Consider the following 22561-nt stretch of genomic DNA (forward strand, 5'->3'; position numbering starts at 1 on the left):
ACGCACACGGCCAGGAACGCATTCAGGTGGCACGTAGAGCAGTGCCCTGCCAGTAAGTCTGTGGAGGGGAAGGGGAGAGGGGAGGGGTGGGGGGGCGCAGATTGAGGCCCCCATGGTGAGTGAGGGAGTGGGGCTGGGGCAGGGGCTGGGGTGAATGGGGCACCGCGGTGGGTCATGGGACTGAGCCACAGGCAGCTTGTCTGGGGGGGGCGTAGCTCTCTGCCACTATGTGCACCCCTGGGGGAGGCATGGGGGGATATGCGCCCTGCTGCCTTTTCCCCCCGTGCTGCACCCTCCCTATACCTCTGGATGAATTGCCTGTGGCTCTGCACAACCCTCCTCGGCTCCGGGGTCCCATTCACCCCTGCCCTTGCCTCACTCTCTCCCTCACTGTGTGGACCTCCTTTCCGCTCCACCCCTGCCCCTTCCCTCCCCCATCCCTGCTTCATCCCCTCCTGCTGCTGCCCCTCACTCCTGATCCACAGTCCCCCATATCCTATCAGGGCATGTTAGGGGTCCTCCCTTCCCAGGCTCCAGACCCCTCTACAGGGACACCCTCCCCCTGGGCTCCAAACCCCATGCGCAAACCCACAGCCCCTCATACATTCACAGATCCTCTCCCCACACCCACTCCCCAACCATACAAAGTATCTGCATTATTTTGCATAATTTTGTTTTTCTGCACATAATTTTGAGTTTTTAAGCTGTGTGATCAAAATCAGGATCAATTACAGCTAATTTTTTAATTGCACAACTAATGGCCAGCAAATTTTTAAATCTTTTTCACAGCCCTAATTGTCCCCAGTGCTGCATTTGAATTACCGGAGATGAAACTTTTTTTGCCTCTTTTTTGGAAGATGCAACTGTTTCAGGACACATGCTTTGTGTCTTTCTACTTTAGGGTATAGACAGTTGTGGGAGTGTCAAATATCAATCTATGCTGTTGCATATATACATAAATTGCATTGCTGCTGTAGCAATACAAGTGTAGCAAAACTGTGCAATGTTAACTTTTCCGATTTTAAAGGCGGGTTAAAGTTTACAGCAGTTTAGCCAACTTGTACTACAGGAACATGCAGACAGAGTTTGTGTTGTAACAGCTGATGTTTGCACCTGAGCAGCAACTCTTAGTACTCTTTTAAAGCAGTTAAAAGGTACATTTGTCCATGGTCTTAGAGTATGTTCAGGATTTGACTTTAGATGAAAATGATTCTCCCATTAGAAATAATTGCAAACGGTGAGTTATAGCTTGACCTGTTGCTTGTGTAGTTTGCTCTCATTCACTTCAGAAATCAAAAAGTATTTTTTTAAAGGAAACCACATTTTTATATTGGCTGGCCAGTTTGTGGGTGGATTTTAAATTCAGTATTTTCCAATATGAGTGCCATAAAATTTCAGTTAGAGATGGTAGAGCTCAGCAACTCTGAAATTGGAGTGCCACCTCACTGTGAAAATACATGCCTAAAGTTATTTAACTGAACAATTTATCCCAAATCATCCCAAAAGGATTCTTGAACTGAAACAGTCTGGTAGTGGGCTTTGCTGTGAGTTCTCTTTAATCCTGTAGTCATATGGATTTATAAGTTCATTAATTTAAGATGCTGTTCTAAGTGTCAGGAATGTTTGTGTTGTTTTTCCTTTCTACCAGGTGTATTGGGAAAATGGAGCCCAGATCACAGCGCCTCATGATAAGGAAATTCTGAAATGTATAGAAGAATGTGTTGAGCCATGGAACGGTTCTTGGAATGAGAATCTAGTAGACACTAGCCCTCTGAGACAAGATCCTCTGGAGAAGATTTGTGACAATTACATGGAGGATCTGAAGAAGATCTGTTTTCACAGGTAGGACATGAGGAGAGAGAGCTGTTAACCCTGTGGTACAATGTGGGGTTTAACAAGTCAAAGCAGAACAGGATCTGGCCAGTGGTGAGATGTATGCCAAACTGAAAAATAAAGACAAGGACAGTCAACCTTGTTTGAGAATACAGAACGGAGTAAACTAAGGATGCTTAACCCCTGGCACATAAGCCATATCTGGCCTCTGTTGCCATGTAATCTGGTCCATGGGGACCAGCCCCTGTGTACTAGATCAGGTATGCAGGGCAGCATAGGGCTCAATCTTGATGCTTCGGGCCTGGCAGAGGTCATGTGGGTCCCTAAAGCCTGATCCCTTTGCTGGCAAGGTTCGGCCCAGCCCACGAATCGGCCCTACACCTCTCATCTGACCTGTAGGGCCAAAAGGTTGAACATCACTGAATTAGACTACTAGGGGTCACAGATTCACAGAAGTTTAGGGCTGGAAGGGACCTCACGAGATCATCGGGTCCAGTCCCCTGCTCTGGGCAGGAAAGACTGCTGGGGTCAAATAACCCCAGCAAGGTGTGCATTCAGTCTCCTCTTGCAAATCTCCAGGGTAGGTGCCTGCACCAGCCCCTTTCTCTTACCTTTACTGCTAACGATTATATAAGATTTTATGCCTGATTTGTGGCTTTATCTTTACCTTGTATCAGATGATTTAAGTCTTACCTCTGCTTTCACCATTCATAGCAGCCATAACTGACTTTTGCTAGGAGCATAGCTTCCTGTCTGTGGTTTATATGCATTGCTAGTGGCAAGAAGGCTTTTGGCACATTTCCTTCTGTTTTTCTTCCTTTTCCGCTGTCCTGCCTGCCAGCCATCTCTTCTGTCTCACCTTTCTCTTGCACTGTTAGAAATGCATCCCACTAGATGGTTGAATCCAAACCTTATCGTGCCACGCACCTCAGATACAGTCTCCTGTAATTGCACACTGTACTGTCAGGTTTGCTCACTGTCATGCACCCATGGTACTAACCCACGTGGGAGATGAACCTTAATAATCAAGTGAATACATTACAATTAAGACTTTCACGCATGCGGAGCTTCAGAAAAGATGCAGAACCAGGGGTGGGTGGAGGAGCAGTTAAGATGGGAGTTTGTGTGGAGCACAGCGAAGAAACTTGGAGGAGCTGAGTGAAGGAACGTAGGTGGGGTTGAGGTGAGCTAAAGCCTTCCAAGGTGGAGAGGAGGGGAAAGCTTGGTTTGCAAAAAGATGTGTCCCATTCTTGGGCACTTTCAGCTAGCTGAGCAGTAAAGCCAAGACAGTGGTTTTCAGAGGAAGGAAATCTTTTAGCCAGCAATTTTTAATGAATACCCAAAGCCATTTTTGTTTCAGACCTAACTTAGATATCGACAGAAAATGAAGCTATTAGTTGGATATTAGCTGCATTGTCATGACTTTTGTGATATTTCAGCACTTCTGTGACGTGATCTCTTCAGTAATAATTGAATGTTAGCTTTCCTTTTCAGGGAGCTGAATGCAAAGACCAGCTTGAAGTTTGTGCACACATCTTTTCATGGAGTTGGGCATGACTACGTACAATTGGCTTTTAAAGCATTTGGTTTTAAGCCTCCCATTCCAGTACCTGAACAGAAGGATCCAGATCCAGACTTTTCTACTGTCAAATGTCCAAATCCTGAAGAAGGAGAATCTGTGCTGGTATCTGTCATGAATTCTGTCATTTTCCGCCCTTCCCTGGGCTTTCACTTTTCTTGTTGCGATAGAGTAATAGTTATGCCTGGGTAACTGAATTTATCTGAGCTCATAGATCGGAGGGACTGAAATATAATTTGGCCATCGGTATGTAATACCTAACTGGTCTTTTTCAGGAGTTGTCTCTGAAGCTTGCAGAGAGTGAGAATGCCAGGGTGGTAGTGGCCACGGATCCCGATGCAGACAGATTGGCAGTGGCAGAGCTACAAGAGAAGTAAGTAAAACGACCTTTCCTTCGGAAGAAAGGTGGAGGAGGAGAGGTTTTCTGCTCCATTTTTAAGGGATAATTCGTTTTGCTGCTTTAGTCCTTTATGCCTAACATCATGACATTTGCTGTTTGGAAACTTTTACCCGGAAAAGTCTTCATCCACAGCCATAGTTGTAACTGATCTTGCTTAAAATGCATCATTTAGTTTAATACTTTCAGGAAAGATTTGGTCAAATACCCCCATTTTAGTGACATTTTACTGCAATGCTCATCCATTTTGAGAAGCTATTGTAAATCCTAGCACCTTCTTTAATGACCTTATTTACTCCCTTTTTTAAATTCTTGCCAACCCTTCTGAGCCATTGCAGCTATGGGAGAGTGAGCTAGAAGCCCCTACGAATTCAGCAGAATTGTTAATCGGGTAGCAATCGCTAGGCCAAATCCTGACTGGATACTATTGCAGTTCCATTGAAGATAGATGTGAGATGATAGATAACTGATGCTGGTGCGGGCTGCAGATTATTAGTGGGAAATGAACCAGAAAGAACACAGATTGTTTGAAGGGGTTGGCAACACAGTAACAACCATCTCCTTGAAAATGGACCACATTTGTCCAGGAAATCTGTCAGGCAAGGTAATGATGGAGCCCTCTAATGTTATGTTTCATAGAGCTGCTTTTTCCAGGTCGAACACCATGTTAGATTGCCCATTTTTCTTGTGATTGCAGAATACTCGCAGTCTATGATTCTCATCTGAAAGGACTGTTTGATTCTGTTTCCCCGCTGTTTGCAGTGGTCGCTGGAAGGTGTTCACTGGCAATGAGCTGGCAGCTCTGTTTGGATGGTGGATGTTCTTCTGTTGGAGAGAGAACAGTTCCAAGGACGCTGATGTGAAGAACGTTTACATGTTAGCAACCACCGTGTCCTCAAAAATTCTCAAGGCGATTGCACTTAAGGAAGGTTTTCACTTTGAAGTAAGTGATTTTTGGGTGGCTTGTGGTCTTCTGCTCTACACTGACTTATAGCTATTGATATAAAACTGAAATCTGCAGCCGGCCTATCTCTGCTTCCAAAAAGTTGACAGGCAACTCGGTTTTCATTGCTGTTTTTTGATTATTTTATCTGATATATTGGCTTAAGACTGCTGCTTTGTACCTATTAGAGTTTGTTGGCCTGTCTAACAGACTAGCATCTGCATTGCCTACCCATCCATGTAGGTGAGAATACTGTAATAATGTCAGGCTGTGGAGAGATGAGGGAGGTGTCTCAAAGCACCAGGCTAACTTTTTGGCCCATTATCATAAGAGTAATCTAGCATTTCAGGTTTTTACTTTGTGCAAGGGAATGAGAGAACGTCTGGCATTTCCGGAGTGGTTGCTACAAAAGCTTGATTTTTTAGTCAGATTTGTGACAAGAAAACTTGTAAGTATTCAAATCAATTTTAAAATCACTCCTTATACTGTGACTTTTTCTAACTAGATTTTTGTTTTGAAGTTTCATAACTTAATTGGGAAAAGCCAGATTGTAACCATTTTATACTTTTTCATGAAGAGCGTAATAAAAACAGAAGCGGGGCTCTTTCAGAGGAGACACTTATCCTGTGTAACTCACATTTCCAGAATTACAGGACTATCAGCATGTGATACAAGGACAGACAAAACATGTACTCCTTACTGCTCAGCTTGTGGAAAAGATGCTTAGGAGGGGACATGATAGCTGTCTTCAGATATCTGAAGGTTGCCTTAAGGAAGAGGGGAAAACACCTTTTTTTCTTGCTGTAGAGAATAGGACACGGACCAGTGGCTTGAAGCTTCTGCAAAGTAGGCTTAGCTTGGATATCAGGAACAACTTCTTTACTGTTAGGGCAGTGGACACTCTGATTCTCTGATTGGATTCAGGTTTTGTTTAATGTGGCTGCTCCAGTTGCATCCATATGTAAAGTCTTATAAAAGTTTTCTACCAATTTTGTCAAACAATGAGGAATTAGAAAAAATGGGGAGGGAGGAAAGCTAAATAAAATGGAAGCCTATTGTAGTGCTAATCAAATTGAGTTTTGTTAATCTCTAGTGAAAATATTGGGGTATTTCCCTAAATACTGACTACCCACCCCAATAGAAAATGGCTATTTACATTTTTAAAATAAATTAATTTCTTTAATTTTCTCCTTTTAATAAATATTTAAAGTCTTGGAACTTGGGATATTTTAATCTGATATGAAGCCTTTATTTTCATTTTGAATCTGTCCTCATAGCATTCCCTTTTTGTAGGAAGAGAGTCACTTTTTTTGCCGGCTAGGATTGCTGTTATGTCTATCAGTTTGTTCATCTGTTAATATAGCACTGCTTTCCAGTGTCTTACACGGAGATACCAGCTTTCTGCTGTGCATGTTTCCCAGATCCTGTTTCCTCTGGCTCTTTGAGTGTCAAACCCTTTTTACTCCTAGGTTTACTATTCATATTCCTTTGTGGGTATTTTTATTTGTTTGTTTTGCAAACCAGTTTCACAAAATCCTACCTTGGATTCATAATCTCTAAATTGAATGTTGACCTCAAGTAGACATTGCCGTGGCTTCATTACTCATTTGATTTGTACTTTCCTGTGTTTAAATCTGGTAAATTGACACAAACAGCTTGGAATAGGGTTGTTTTTTTATTGATTTCACTGTAAAGTCTTAAACTAGCATTATTTTTAACTTTCTTTGATTTAGTAGTAGTCTTTGGTGCTATTGATCTTGAAACCCGTAATGCATTGTTTTATCTTCGGAGGTTTTCTAACTTTCCTGCCCTGGTACTTATGGCTTCTGTTCAAGAAAGCTTTCTGGAATGCAAGTCCAAACTCTTGGTAGAGGCGATATCTTTTATTAAATTAACTCGATATACGCAAAGAAAAGTGCTACATTTGCTGCTTACACGGTTTCCCTTTGTCTATGACTACTGTGCTGATAAAAGGAAGAAGTGGTTTCATGTGAGGTGGCCTCCCTTTATGTTTCAGGAAACACTACCTGGTTTTAAATGGATTGGAAGCAGAGTGAAAGATCTCCTAGACAATGGAAAAGAAGTTCTTTTTTCATTTGAAGAGTCTATTGGTAGGTACAACAGTGCATGCTGTGTTATCACATTAAACAACAGTGTTCTTAGATGTCTTGGCTCGAAGCGGTATCCAACAAGATCTTCCCCCCCCTCATTCTTTCTGCTATTCTGTTTGCTAGCGTGGAAGTTTTGCCTTCAAAACGGTGCAACCAGGTACTAGTGTAATAAATGCGGAGGGGCACACTTCAGATCTGGTTGAGTCACAGACTCTGTCACTGCTAAACTTTTGACCAGGTAACTAGAAACCCTGTCAAAAGTGAGTTGTCTTGGAGGCCCAAAATTGAACTAAAACTATCTTGGAGGCCATGGCTGAGGTTACTGGACCCCAGCGCTCTTTCCTGCCCAGAGCAGGGGGTCGGACTCGATGACCTAATAGGTCCCTTCCGACCCTAGAAATCTGTGAAATCTGTCTATAATGTCTACTCCTCAACTCACTTGATAACAATTGTAATGGATCTTGGAATAACGAACGTCCTATTTTCTTCTTACAGAACTATTCACTGACTTTGTGTTCAATTTAATTGAGCATTAACAGTTACAAGATGTTTTTAGATTTACTGTTATATTACATGGTCCACTTTAAAGCCTTTTTTTCCCTTGAATTTGTAGGCATCTGATAGTTGATTTGTCATCACAGAGCAAACTGTACCAGTAGAACATAAGCCAGCTCTCCTTTCTAATTAGACCCGCACTGACACTTTCTTGTGTTAGGTTCCTTTCCCCAGTCCAGAGCTCTCTTGGTCAGGCACCTAGGAACCTCCGTACTGGATCTGGCTAGCGGGCAGTCAAATCAGTCGCATATCTTCTGTCTGGCAGCAGCCAGTACTAAACGTTTTAGAGCAATATGATGTGAGGAACCTGAGCACATACAATTGTGCAGTAACTGCTTTATGGGGAGAAAAGGAGGTGCGTGTGTGCGTGTGCATGTGCTCTGACCAGCCCATCATTTAATGTTTGGCAGCTTTTAAAGCAAAGAGAATCGTAACTAGGATTTTCAAAAAATTCTAGGGGAATATTTCTCCCGTAAAATGTTTCTAGCATACCTAAGGTTTCTTTTGCAACTCTCCAGTCTGCTAGTCGGCAACCGTTCTAAAGTGCTATCTAAAACATTTTTCATTCCATTAGATGACTTCCAGCACTCATGCTTTTCACTATAGCACCTTTTGATTTCAGGAGCTCCAAGCGATTTACAACTAAGTAAGCCTCCTGAGAATCCTGTGAGGTTTATTAGGGCTTATATAGCCAGCACTCCAGCCCCACAAATGTTTCCGTATGTCGGATGTTTAGTGGCACATGACAGTATATGATTTGAGCAGAGGCAGTATAGAGCAACATATCTGATTAAATTTTAAAGTGGAGTTAAGAGGAGCATAAAACAGTTATCCAAGATGAAATTTGGACCAGAAACAGGCCTGCTTTTAACATCCTACACTTAGATACTAACTGCAAAGAGATTTATAGTGACCTCAAGAGGGTTACACTCTTATGTTTTAGAAGAGATCTGAAAACAACTTAATTGGCAGTGCTAATTTGGGACATAGATCCTTGACTGACTAAACAGCAGTAGTCCGTCCTGAATTGGTTACCGACAGCTCTCTGCAGCACACAGAGTGTACTCGCACAGGTCGTCTCTGCTTAGCATGGAGGTGGGCAATTATTAGGGCCCGCGGGCCCCATGGAGAGTTTTGGTGAGCTGTCGCAGGCTGGGTCAGCACAGCCTCCTCCCTACCTCCCCTGTACAATAGTTCACCAAAACTCCTGAAGTGCCTGTGCTTGGCTGGGTGAATGTGATGGCAGACAGGGAGGGGTGGGCGAGGCCAGGATCGTGGGGTGGGATCACAGGGCAGTGACAGCATGGGACCTGGGGCAGAGCCACGATCTGCTGCCAGCATGGCCCTGTGATGGGTGCAGGTTCCATGGGCAGGGGCACGTAGGGAGCAGATTGTGGCTCTGCCCTGGGCCCCAGCCCTGTGCTGTGACTGCCTCAAGATCCTGGCCTCAGATGCAGCTCCCTGCCTGCCCATGCCCTGTTCTGTCCACCTGGCCATGCACCCTGCCCGCATGGGTCCCACTTGGTCTCCATGGAGACCCTGGGATTGCTGGGCAGTGACAGAGCGGGACTGGGGCCTGGGGCAGAGCTGCGATCTGCTCCCTACATGCCCCTGCCCGTGGAACCCATGCCCATCGCAGGGCTGTGTGGGCAGTGAATGGCAGCTGTGCCCTGGGCCCCAGCCTCACACTATCACTGCCTTGCAATCTCAACCTTGCCTGCCTGTCCCACTCCCAAACACAGCTTCCTGCCCTCCCGCAGCCCCATCCCCTCTGCCCGGCCGTGTGCCCTACCCATGCAGGTCCCACCCCTGGTGGTGAGTGCCAGACAGACTCACTGAGGTGCCCAGACAGCAGGACCAGGTCTGGTGGCAGTGGCAGCCAGAAGGAGCCACCGTTGTGGCTGCTGGGAATCAAGTCTGTCCTCTGTGCCATCCCAACGCCACTGTGTGCCTGGGGGTGGCAGAACTGGCCACACACATCATGGCCCAGGCTGCGCCTCAGCTGAGTGGGACTGAGGGACCCGCCGCAGGCCAGACGATCCTTTGGTGGGTTGGATTCAGACTGTGATCCGTATTTTGCTCATGTGACATCAGAAGGGATTTTCATGTAGTAGAAGGTATAGGTTTCTGTTAGCCTGGAATTAAGTATTTAGAGTTAAAGCTTTACCCAAGTAAAACTAATGGAAACAGCATAGCTTTTCTCTATACAGTTCCAAAATAAGTCTTTTGATTCCTAGGTTTCCTGTGTGGCACTTCAGTGTTGGATAAAGATGGCGTGAGTGCAGCTGTGGTGACAGCTGAAATGGCATCCTACCTGGAAACCAAGAACCTAACATTGGCACAGAAATTAATTGAGATCTATGAACTGTAAGTTCTCTTGTTATTTAATACGTTCTACTTTCCTTTTATAATTTGTCAGACCTTTGCATGACCAGTGACTATCCCAGTCAGAACAATGTCAGCCACCTGGCAATAGGGTATTGTCCGCTATACAAAGCCAAGTACATGCGACCAGATATGGTATTCCACATTACAGCAGTTAATTAAAGATGGAGATCTTGTCACTTGTGCTTCGTAGGTCAAAGGAGGCTGGTGGATTTTCTTCTTGAGAAGAGACATTGCAGCAGTGTTTGGTCAACACCAATTTCACTCATACCTTACTGTTTGTTGCATGTACCCAGATGTCTGTTCAGCATTGGGGTCCCATTACGCTGGGTCTCCTACAGACACCGGAGGAGTTTGTTCTAAAAAGGGAAATGTAGAAGTCCCTTGAACTTGCAAAGACACTTGCTGTTTCTGAATTAGACTTTGATTTTGCATATCTCCTTTCACTGTCCTCTCCAGCCATTGTTCTGACTACTGCTGAACTGAGATTGTTCTTTGAGAGACAGATTATGGTAGAATGGACTCAGCACAGTACACACTGAGATTGGAAAATTAGCATTGGCAAGGGCAGCTCAGTTGTTGGAAAGACTTTTTACCCCTCATTTGCTTAGGCCTGACTAGAAATCAGAAAGGTAGAAAGGGGTGGGGTGGCAACCCTTTGGGCTGCTCTTTAGGTCTAGAAAGGGACACGGGTGGAAGTGTGTTGAGAGTGGAGGCCCAAGGAAGGCTAGAGATGGCCTGGGTGTTGGAGCTCTGAGGATAGTAACACAAGGATCAGGTCTTTCACTCAAGTTTGATTTTCCAGACTCCAAAAGGGATCCTGTATTGTTGGCAATATGAAATTCCTATTCTGTCTCTGCTGCATTCAGTCCATTTTTGTAAAGATGGAGGGCTGCTATATTTTGTGCTTCATTGTTGGTGCCCACTTCTGGTTGAAGAGTGACATTCACTTGTATTGGACTGAGCTAATCATGCTCTGTTTTATATTGTCCAAGCCCTTTAAAAACAGAAAGTTTGGAAATATTTTGAAATGCAAGTGTGGATTCTGAATTGCACAGTGAAATCTGCTGGAAGATCTACATTCACTGCCCACATTCTCATAGCTATGAAAGATCACATTGTGTTTCAGTGAGTCTTCCCTTCATAAGTCTGGCATGCAAAGCATTATAGCTGAGAGAGTCTTTCCTTGCAGGTATGGATATCACATTTCAAAGACCTCCTATTTCTTGTGCTATGACCCTCCTACTATCAAGAGGATATTTGAAAAGCTTCGGAATTTTGATGCTCCAAAATCCTATCCAAAGGCTTGTGGTCCTTTTAATATATTGCACATAAGGGATGTGACCACTGGCTATGATAGCAGCCAGCTTAATAACAAATCGGTGAGTTTACATGGTACTTGCATGTGGGGGGGGGGATTAGCCTAATGGCTCAAAATCGTGGTCATTAGCCTGTGAATTAATTGGGTAAAAAAAGTATTTTTCACAATGCAGAAAGATACATAATGCTTCAGGCATAAACTTCATTGTTCACATGCAAAATGAGTTGAGTTATAGATACTGGGGAACCTCCTTAAAACAACTGGACTATCTTCCACTGATTTTTATTTATTTTTTTTATATGTAATAAAACAGAGCATCAGTAGGTAAAACCTTTAACATTCAGGTTCTTCATATTATCTTGAAGCTACTGCAGCTTTTCTTTTAACTTTGAATTAAAATAAGTTTCCTAATCATCAAAAAGCCCCCCTTGCTTTCCCTAATCAGCTTTTTGAATAGGACTTCATGGCAAGCTTTGATATCACCTTTGCATACTAGTTATAGGCATTGCTTTATGAAGCTTCAGGTTGTGAACATAAGTGGAAAAAAGCCATGAGTTAGTTTAGCTTTAGTTCAGGAACACGATAGTACTTGTGGTTAGTGGACTGATGGTAAAGCTAAAGGATATTAGCCTTATTGGTAAATTTGCTCTGGGTTTTTTTAAATTAGTAAGCATCTTATCTACACCCTTTTAACATGGAATATACCATGTTATATGTGATTAATACATTCACCCTATAACAGCTTTTATAGGCCACTTGTATGCGGGGTTGCAGATAACATGTATTGCATACAACTGAATGTTGTTAGGTGGCAAGCGTGTGTTTGAATGTTTGGATTAAACTGTTCTTGCTGTTGTTGCTACCACCTAGGTTCTGCCCACGAGTAAGAACAGTCAGATGATCACCTTCACGTTTCAGAACGGCTGCGTTGCCACTCTCCGCACAAGTGGAACTGAACCAAAGATAAAGTATTATGCGGAGATGTGTGCACCACCCGGACAAAGGTGAGGTTTTCCCTCCCTGTGTTGTATTAGATGTGCTGAGTTGGACATCTTTGGACTTTATTCCTCTCTGCTTGAATGCACCATATTTCCAAATGTAGGGTAGTGGGTGTACATCCCTACTTCTCAAAGCATGTCCTACATGCCCTGCATGTTACTCAGGCCCTCTCTACACATTACATTTATACTGTGATTAATGTGCTCGTTGTGACATAAATGGGCAAAGTGCTACACGTGCACCCATAAAATGGGGAGCGATTCTTAAAAACTTTCCATATACGATGCGGAAAGTTTTTAATTGCTGGTTTGTGTGGCACCTTAAATTGAATCTATGGCTGGGGTTGACAGTCAGCTGATGGTTGGCACTGCGACTGCACTGGGGCTTGCTGGAGACCTGGGCCAGAGCCAGCAATCAGCTAATTGTTGGCCAGAACCCAGCTGGCCAGTGTAAGGGGAGGCTGGGGTTATGATCCCTGGCTCCTCCTGCAGCATCAAATAGTGATGGCGTGATTGAGATCTGATTGTCCAGTCCCAAAATCGCACCTCCCACCATGCACGGGTGGCATGGCAGGATACATGATTGTTGGGATTTGGGATCAGATCTCACTGCGCCATTAAGTGGACATCTGTCAGGGGCCCTCATTCTTCAAAGGGAAGGGGGAAGAGTTCTCCCCATGGGAAATGGGGTTCTGGATGGGGATTGAGTACTCTGAACTGCCAGTGGCATGCACACATCTGACCACAAAGTGCAATTGCCTCAGCAGTAGAGCAACTGGAGAGATGAGATTCAGGCAACTGTTATTGCAATAACTTTTTATCCATTTTTTTTTGGAGTGAAGGGCTTTTCTTTTCAGTCAAACTGTGTATCTACTGACAAGAACATCAACCAGCAGCTGGGGCGCATCCCCCCCATGCAGGGGCATGCATTTGCTGCAGCAAAAATAGCAGCGGCACAAATTTGTACTACTGCTTTTTGCTGCTGCAGACATCCCTGCATGTGGGGTTTGATGCAGGGGAATGTGCCACACTTCAGGGGAACAGCCATTTTCCCCACTCCTCTCGGCTCCTAGTACGCTGGAGCAGCTGGCGGACAGAAAGAGGTGGGGAGATGCTCTGAGTGGCAGCCAGTGTCTTCCTGGAGGACCAAACCTCCATGTCTGCCAGCACACACTCCTGTGGCTTGTGCAGCTTGGTTGGTTTTTTTTGGGGGGGGGGGGGGGCGGGGTTGTGGCTTTTTTTTTTTTTTGCTACCGGGATTTTCTCATAGAAAATGTTGCCCCCTTGCTGCAAATTTGCAGTGCGGGGCACATTTTAATGTGCTGGGTGTGCGGTTTGTGGCACTGCAAAGAGGTTTGCAGTGCCACAAACCGTATGTGCCTGCACGTCTGGATCCAGCCTAGGACACAATCCACCGTTTCAGGAGTTCCTACCCTTTACATTGGCAGATAATGAAATCAAAGCTTTGAATTGCCCTGCGTGGCACTCTTCCCATTTCAGCAGGCATCCTGGTTTGTCTCTTCCCCCTTTCTCAAAAAGCTAATTTAGTCAGTGGCTTTGTTCGTGGAACCTCATGTGATTGGGGGGAGGGAAGGGGGTCATCACAAACCCTTATAGAGTCTACATTTCTGGCAAAAATAATAAATTCAGCGTGATCTCATTACTCACTGTTAACACCTGTTTTTTCCAAGTTGAACAGGCCTTCACAAGCCACTTTGGTTTGGTTTTTTTTCACTTTTTCCCCCCAGGGTGTTAAGCGCCCATATGCCCACATGTGCCCCACAGGGGCAAGAGGAACTATGGCTGCGTTGTATGTGCAAAATATGACTACTTAAGGCACCTAAATTCAGATTTGAGCATCTGCTGTGAGGTCTCCAAATCTGGAGATATGTTTTAATTTCCAGTTAACAGATTTTCATTAACATATAGAGGGGTACTGCAATGAACTGTCTTTTAATAGATTTCTGTTGTAACAAGGTTAAGTAACAAGTCAGCGTTTTAAGCAGCAGTGTTTATTGTCGCAATCAGAAGCAGAATAGCAACTGGAATGCATTACTTGTTTCTATGTTTAAATATTGTATTCAAGGGGGTGACGTAAAGAACAAGCAGTGCCTCTCTAGCTCTAGTACAAGGTGACCAGAGCAGTTTGAAATGAGTACCACCCATTGCCACATAAAAACAGACAGGGTGCATTGACATGTGTGCTTTACTGCAGAACAGACTAATTTGCTCTACAGTAAGGCCTCACTGTCCACGTGTGCCCATATTAGGGTGCAGTCAATTAATTAACTGCTGTAGGATAGTACTGCCTGGGACAAGTACTATCCTACAGCAGAGTAGTTGCATATGTGAAACACTCGTGGATGGTGACCGGAGCTGGCTGGGGCATGAGGGTGTGACAATGCTGGGACTGCTTGCTAGCTAGCCCCACGCTGTAGCACCCTTGTGCCCCAGCCAGCCTCTCTGCAGCACGTTGAGCCAGCGTGGAGCAGCCCTGGCCAGGCAGGCTGACCCTCCCAGCCCAGGGCTTCTCCTCCCAGGCTCAACCTGCTGCAGTCCCAGGCATACATGTAAACACTGCCCCCAGGAGAAATAAACTCCAGTGCCAACTACACCGGATTTTTTTGCTACGTGCTAATTGCACGTGTGGATGCACTCACTGCATCTAGCCCCAATTCCAGTAACAGTGTAAAGTTCAGTGGGAATCACAGGTGAGAGCGATGTGCATCTCAAGAAGCAGTCCGTCCTGCTGGATGTAGTCCAGATTTGGCTCCCTGGCTGCTTTCTTTAAACTAGATTTCTTCGTATCAGCTAGAAGAGACCATTCGATCATTTGGTCTGGCACGTGTATTAGAGACCACATATTTTCCCACATATACCTATTTTACTCCCAATAACTTGCTTTTGTGTTTTGAAAACATGCCTTGGGGAAGCATCCAGTCTGGATTTGAAGCTACCATGAGATGGAGAAGCCACCTCTTCCCTGGTTAGCTTATTCTAATGATTATATTCACCTTCACTGTTTAAAACAAAAGCCTAGACCTAACTTGAGTTTGTATGGCTTTGAGTCTAGCCACTGGTTCTTAGGCTTTTGTCTGCTCTGCTTAAAGCTCTTTAGCAGATGGTAATAGATCTACATGACAGTAATTATATACTGTAATCAAGTCACCCCTTAAGCTTCTTTTTGAGAAGCTAAACAGACCAAACTTCTCAAGTGTTGCAATCCAGGAAGAAGAAGTATGAAAACTGAAATAATAGCAAGAAGCTTCTGCAGAAAATGCTGGGGCTTTTAAAATGCAGTGTTAGTGTAGAGCTGCCATTCTGGCTAAGTCGGTATTAATCTAACGTGTCCTCTCGTATGTCCTCCCTCTAGTGACAAAACCTTTCTGGAAGAGCAACTACAGAAACTCATTGAAGCTTTGGTTGAGAATTTCCTTGAGCCCAGTAAGAATGGACTGATCTGGCGCTCTGTTTAGTTTGCTTCTGGTTGGTTAAAGAAGTGACTCCTTGCACTGCATCCCGTGGAACAAAGAAACCAAGAACAGAAGACCTTCATTTAGCATTCATTTAATATATGTGCGTGTTACTTAACTGGCTAAATTCTTAAGACCTATAAAGAAGTAGCATCTTTTTGTCAGTTTTCTTACAAAAAGGCAAGCCTGCCAGACTGATTTGAAAGGAGCTGATGTTGTTTTCCTGTTCTTTTGACCAAAAACACATTTGCATTAGTGGAAAGCAAACTTTAAAACGAAGGACTTCAGAAGGGTTACGACAGCTAAACTCTATGGTTGCTTGAGCTGTTGGGTTTCATGTTCACCTAACTTCAAATTCCTTAGCAATTTTTGGTTTGAAAGACTACATCAGAAAGCTCTGTTAGTCGGAAGGGAATAAGCGATCGCATCAGACTGACAAAAGAAGCCTGCTTCTTCATAGCTGTTGTTTGAGTGTAGGTATCATCTACTATTACAGGTCTTAATTTACCAAGTATGATAAAATAGAGTTCCTAAGTAGGATTTCTAGTTTAGGCAAGTGGTTACAGTATAATTTGTAGCTATTTAAATATCCTTCTGTTATCAAAGGTGCTCTTGGTGCATTGTATCTCTTCCTGTGTGTATCTTAAGGAAATGTTTACTTGACAGTGAAACAACAGTGGCAATCCATGCAATGCTATTTGCAGCTTGGTTTTGATTGGTCTAACAGTGCCTTTCCTACGGCTTCCACGTGAGAGAGAAATTGGAATATATTTCGGGATTCAATTAGTCATTCTAGCCCCCAAAGGTCTATTGAGCATGATGTTAATCCATTTAGGTTTCATCCACTTCATAAACATCTTCAGGTTTTCTGAATCTCAGTCCTCCTTATCTGAGATGAGAAGCATGTGGGGTTTTTTGGGGTTTTTTAAAAGGCAGACTTAAAAAGAAGTCTTGGGAATACAGAGACTTAAACCCTGGGGGAATTTCCATGTAACTGCTTTAAATTGTGCTGTCCCTGTACTGTTCTTATTTGTGAGAAAGGGAACTAAGGGAAATGAGACTGGGGCTGTGAATAATGACCCCCTTACTCATTCTCCTCTTCGTGGTTTACAGTTTTACTTGCTGGCCAACCCCTTGTGGTGTCTGCATCCCTATCCTCCCTATACAACCACTTTATTGTAAGGTTTTTAGCTACTACTTATAATTAACAACTGGTCCCTTCTGCTCTGCCTGGAACCTGATACTGCTAATCTCAGTTGAGACCAGTTAAAAACGCTAAAGTAGCCTTTAAGAAAAACATGCCTTTCATGTTCTGAATGTAGGATGGCTTTGGAAAGCTCCTTTAACACCTGAAAAAGGGTTTACCGCTTAGCCTGTTCCTTTGGTGCCACATCATGATGGTCACTAAATCGACCGCTAAATCACTGATTATAAACCTTTCACAATAAGGATAGTCATGCTCTGGACTCCTAGCTAATATGGCCCTAAAATAAGTAACTAGATCAGATAGACACGGGAAACACCCGTGTACTTCGTCTGCCTAAATATGGCTATAAGACTCCGGGTTTTTTTGGTGAAGCTACTTTTAAATGGGTATATAGCCATGTTTATGTAGCCCAAGAGGCACTTCAGTTTAAACCAATGTTTTGCCACTGTTGTTAAATCTTTGATTGTGTCCTCCACCTTTATTATACCCTTATAGCTGGACTTCAGAGGGCTGTGCAGAATGGCACCACATGTTTCTTAGCTAGGCGGATGTAAAGAGTACCGTGTATCTGTGCGGGTATTGGATATTTCATGCTGACCGAAGCTTTGCACTATGACCGTAAATAAGTATTTTAGTTGTATATGAATGTACGCATACTGCAGGAAGTTTTGTCTGTGTTGCACAAGTTCTTATTTACAAGCAATATTTATTTATTTTTATTTCAAGAGAAAAGTGATTTCCAAGCTGTCTGCACCGTTGAGTGAAATGTCTGTAATGCCAAAAAGGGTAATTTGTTGTTGTTTTTTTGTATATTTGATTGCTGTAGTGGGGGCAAATGGGTGAAAGCAATTGATCTTGAGCGCTCATGATATATTGCACGACATGGCGGGAGGTACCCGTGAGATGGGAGAAAATCCTCTGTAGCTTGCTGCTTGGTGTTGAATTTCCCTAGAAGAAAAGATTCGGGCCCTGCTGAAGTGAGTGGAATTCTTGCCATTCATTTCGCAGGCAGTAGGTTCAAACCGCTCTGGGGTTTTAATCTATTTAGTAATTCGGAAGAGAACAACTCATTTTGGTGTGGCGTGAACAAAGCTAAACATTGCAGAAGAAGCAAATAGTGTTGTGTTATGTGGCTGGCCAGCTCTGCATACAGCGTAGCCGATGCTTGATGAAAACTGAGTGCCTCTGGCAAAGAGCTGAGCACTTCTCCCAGTTTAAATCAGGCCCCAGGGCTGCACTTTCAGTTAGCTGGATGTCCTAAACACAACAGAAAGCTGTTTTGTGATAGACATTCAAATCTACTTCCCTAGGAGCCGATTAGCCAAGTGTGGTCTGGATCTCATCTGCTTAATAGAGGATGGAAACATCTTAGTGCATATAGTCTTAAATGCTTAAAAGATTAAAAATTGGGGCAGTAGGGGCATGGAGGGGGCTGAGCCTTAACAAATCTGAGAAGTTGAGTATCTGGTTCTCTTAATTCACAGGCTCACCCCCCTCCCTTCGTCCTTGAGCAGTACGGCGTGGAAGTAGTATTGCTTTGGGAGTGTCGGCGACTGACTCCAGGATGAATGTGTTCTAAGGGTATAATAATTATTGCTGTTCAAATTGCTGCTACCAGTATTTTCCACTGATGTCTCTGTAATGCTTGACGTATCCATACTATTCCATTGGAGGAAGACTTTTCCTTTGTCTTGCCTTTGCATCACCACCTCCCTACTTTTGTTACTGTGAAATGATGTCATTCTGTTACCTCGCTGCCGAGTAACTTTTGCTGTGCCACTGTGCTTCCAAGTGCTTTGGACTTGTGGACTATTCTTACTAGCTTTTGTTTTCGCTGTGTGAGAAGGGGCGCGATCCTTGAGCTGATCAACCCCTTCTGGTTTCGTCGTGATGTTTGACTCCGCTTTTTCCTGTTTTTATAATGGGTTTGTGTAGAGGAAATCCTCATGTTGCAGCTGTATGACAGCCAGTGATTTGTGTTTGGCATTTGATAAGTTGGGGGGGGGAGGGGTTTGTTTTGCACTGCTACATACGGAGGGGTTGATCCTGTCTCATTCTAGTTCTCTGGCAAAATCCCCCTGGCTCCCGTGGGACTAGGAGATGGCCCCAGTAGCGCAGGAATTGCCAGCCAATTTCAAATATTTATAATACACCTTTTGTACTTACGTCTAGGCCCCTATCTCATTCAGGACAGGATGTTCTGTTCACTCAGTAGAAACAAAATCAAGACCTGTTGATCACTTCAGGCGGGGTTCACACTGCTGCTCTCCGTAACTGGGCAGTACTTCTAGCTGCGGCAGGAGCAGATAGAGAAAGCTCCTGAATGCAGGTCCTCCTGCCTGGAAACAACACAGTGATGCAACACGGACGGCCTGCCAGGCAGTTGTAGAGCAGAATTTACTCCCCTGCTCTATGTGCACCGGGTGTGTTGTTTTGCCATCAAATTGGGAGTGAATAAATAGAATACAGTTAATTTTAAGCTCTCCTCAACCTCCTTGAACCCACCAGAATTCACTCTTAGACCCAGTAATGTGTGAATGGGAATCACCTACTGGGGTCTGGCTGACAAGATCAGGCCAATGCTGAATGTCCCGTTAAATGTAAGGCTGTTTGTGGCACCTCAGGCCTTTGTGCATGAGCATGTAGGAGCTTAATAAATGGAAACCAGCCCAGGGCAGGAGCCAGAATAGAGTAGTTCTACGCTCGATCGATCTTCCAAGCCATTAACAGCAACTCGGTTGCTTTGCACTGAGTTTAGCAAGCTGCCCAGTTTTCCTTTGTGGGCTCAGAAGAGAGCCTTTTCTCCCTTAGCACAGAGGATGCAGGATACAGCTAACTTTGTTTCAGCCTGGGACAGCAGTAATGTGTGAGGGTCCCTGTACCCGCAAAGGGCTGATCGAGACTGTTTTTTTTTCAACTGTCCCTGCATCTCTGCGGGCAGGATGCCATTATAACACTGCTAGCCCTGGTTCTGCAGTACTTGAGTAGGACCAGTCCCTTTTCATACCGCTCCACACGTGCCAGACTGCTACCCTCCGGTGGTGTTCATCAGAGCATTCAGATTGGCACCCCTGATCCCAAAGGGGTGTTTCAGAAAAACACCCTCACTGTGTGCAGATGTGGCCTCGAAGCTCCAGCACCGACAGCAAAAGCTTTGGCGTAGTCACTGCTGCTTTCAGGCACAGCCAAGCTGCTGCTGTTACAGTAGCAAAGTAACTCCCGAGCGCCTAAAGCTGTGAGCCCCAGTCCTAAAACTGGCCGGGCAGAGGCCCATTACAGCACAGGGTGCCTGCGTGCCCTCACCAGGGAAAACCTGCTCGCTGAGACGCCATGTAGGAAATGCCTGTGGCTGTGGTGGTAGGATCATTTGCCAAGATGCTTCTCTCTCGATACAGAGGCGATCGGTCGATGTAATACATGGGGGGCCCAAGACACAGCCAGCGTAGTTTCATTGCAGGGTGGTGTGTGGCGCTTGTGTAGCAGAGCTGCGCTCCCCACGCCACTGTGCAGCACAGCAGTCGTAACCCCAGCTGCATGGCGAGGGTCACAGGTTGAGATCAGCAGTCCCCCCCAGCAAGGGGGATTCCTCCTGCCCCCTTTCCAAGCCTAGCTCCTGGTTCTTGCCACTTGGGGAATCCTTTTGCCATTAAAAGGGAAATTATTAGTCCTAAAATTTAAGTTCCTCCCTTTATCAGTGCTCCTGGTGCCTGTAGGTCCGAATGACTTCAAGAAGCACCTGCTACAAGCAGGCGGGCTTTTCCTGCTCCAATGAAGGGAAGGAGACATGGTGAAGCCTGGATACTGAAAGCCTAATCCTGATTCCAGGTCCATATTCAGCTATTTCCCTTGCATGCTCAGTAGCTGATTCTTCTAATAGTACCCATAATATCTGAAGTAGCATTGTGCTCCTGATGTAGACCCTTAGAGTTTCAGATCTGTACCTGTCTTTGTTACCTATCCTATATCTTTTTTTTCCGTTTAAGATATTAGGGTGTATTATAAATACAGACTGAGAATTTGCACTTTTCTGTATGTATTATTACGTGGACTTAGCTGAATGAAGTGTTGTAATAAAACGTTCTCTTCGTAGTAGCTAGTCTCCACGTGTGTGGCGTGTGGTTTTTCTTCCCCTCCCTCGAGCTGACTGGAGTAGTTTTGATGCTACTTGTGGTCGTGCTGTTTAGAAATTTTTGATCAGTAGACGAAGGAAGCAAGCATGGACTAAACTATTTCACCATCCGAGTTGCAATATGCTAGCTATATAGAAGAACGCTTACAACAAGTGTCGCATTGCTTCAATATACACATAATCAAATTCTCCAATCTCTCAGGATGGGTATAACGTACAGCCTGATGTTACAGCGAGAAGACGGGCCAAGCATGTATCACGGACTTTTTAAGTAGGCTGAAATTGAGCATAAAAATTGAGCCGACATTTTCTGGTAAGATCTAAGACTGCAAACATGTCTTTGCATTGATTTCTAAGTGTGCAGCCCTCCGTCTGAACAGGCCTCAGGCACCCTGTTGCAATGGTGCGGGGGCTGTGAGAGAGCTTAGCTTCGTGATATGACAAATGTCAGGCACAGTCAGAAATCAATGATTTTTCAGATGAATGGGCAACATGAGGGCTGAGGCTCAGGCCCAGTGCTGCTCGGTTCCCAAAAAGCAGATGTAGAGAGCGCTCCAGGCCCTGAGCTGCTAACATGGGGGGGGTTAGGGTAGAACAGCCAGGAATTCAGGACAAATTGAAACCTATTATTTACATCAATACAGTGCCCACAACCTGCAGCCTTCATGTGTATTGCTCCCTCCTGTGGAGATGGGTCTGAAACAATCCAACCTGAACTGCGAGGAGGCTCAGGATCTGCACTTGGACACGCACAACACAGTAAAGCAAGGTTAGCCTGCAAACATGCTTGTATCCGGTATCTAAACCCCCCATGGGATAAGAGCACCCCCATTCACCGGGAGTCCTTCCTCCCAACAAAGACCCTGGGAGCTCCTTTCTCCTAGGGCAGTGGATTGAGGGACCAGAACAGCTCAGGGACACAGCAAGAGGGGATGTCATCCACCACATGGCTAGGTTGGGTGTCCAGGCAGAGCCCCAGCTCCGTGGCAAGATGGGCACAAATCAGAAAGATGCAACTGGTCAGAAGCTTGCACAAGCTCCACTGACCCTTTCCCTCCTTGCAGCCACAAAGCGTCCAGCCTGGTCATTTGTCGCATACTGGAAAAAGGGTTGGCAATGCTTTCAGGGGCAGGATGTGATTGTGTGTCCCCCTTTGGTGAAGGGACAGAAGGAGGGACTGGAGAATGCAGCTTGGGTTTGGTGTGCCCTGTCTTTCTCCCATGCATGTCTCCTCACCTGCAGGTGGTTGAATATTGTCAGCCTTGCTTCTCTCTCATGTGCCTAGAAACTGGTGATGAGCATGCTCTGAATACTATGCACAAATGCATGGAGATCTGAGTTCCTCGGGCAGGAACCTCATAAGATCCTGAATAGGGGCAGATGTGCTCGTGTCCAGAAAGCTCCCAGGTGCTCATGCCCAGCACACAAGCCCCTGCACGGGCTGGAAGGTGCAGATTGCTGAGCCACTGACATCTCTCCCTGCAGCCATCGGCTTGGAAAGCAGCCCTGAGGAATTCAGGTTAAGGAGGAAGCTTTTTGGAGGGCAGGCTGGGAGGTGGGGCAGGGGTTGTGGACCCTGCCAGCATCCAGACCTTTCTCCTGCCATCCCATCTGTTGTAAGGGCCTAGTG

General features: G+C 44.9%; 1 protein-coding gene across 1 annotated transcript in view; it reads left to right on the forward strand.

Annotated features, from left to right (window-relative positions):
- Positions 1-20901, forward strand: part of PGM2L1 (phosphoglucomutase 2 like 1) — a 54776-nt gene extending 33875 nt beyond the window's left edge. The window contains exons 6-14 of the mRNA XM_014607447.3: positions 1649-1842; positions 3328-3517; positions 3688-3785; positions 4572-4752; positions 6770-6863; positions 9656-9785; positions 10996-11185; positions 11995-12128; positions 15496-20901. Of these exons, the coding sequence (XP_014462933.1) occupies positions 1649-1842; positions 3328-3517; positions 3688-3785; positions 4572-4752; positions 6770-6863; positions 9656-9785; positions 10996-11185; positions 11995-12128; positions 15496-15598 (1314 nt within the window). The 3' untranslated portion in view covers positions 15599-20901. The remainder of the gene's footprint in view (positions 1-1648; positions 1843-3327; positions 3518-3687; positions 3786-4571; positions 4753-6769; positions 6864-9655; positions 9786-10995; positions 11186-11994; positions 12129-15495) is intronic.
- The last annotated feature ends 1660 nt before the right edge of the window (positions 20902-22561 follow it).

The sequence above is a fragment of the Alligator mississippiensis genome, chromosome 1 (genome assembly GCF_030867095.1).
Source record: "Alligator mississippiensis isolate rAllMis1 chromosome 1, rAllMis1, whole genome shotgun sequence".
Classification (NCBI taxonomy): domain Eukaryota; kingdom Metazoa; phylum Chordata; order Crocodylia; family Alligatoridae; genus Alligator; species Alligator mississippiensis.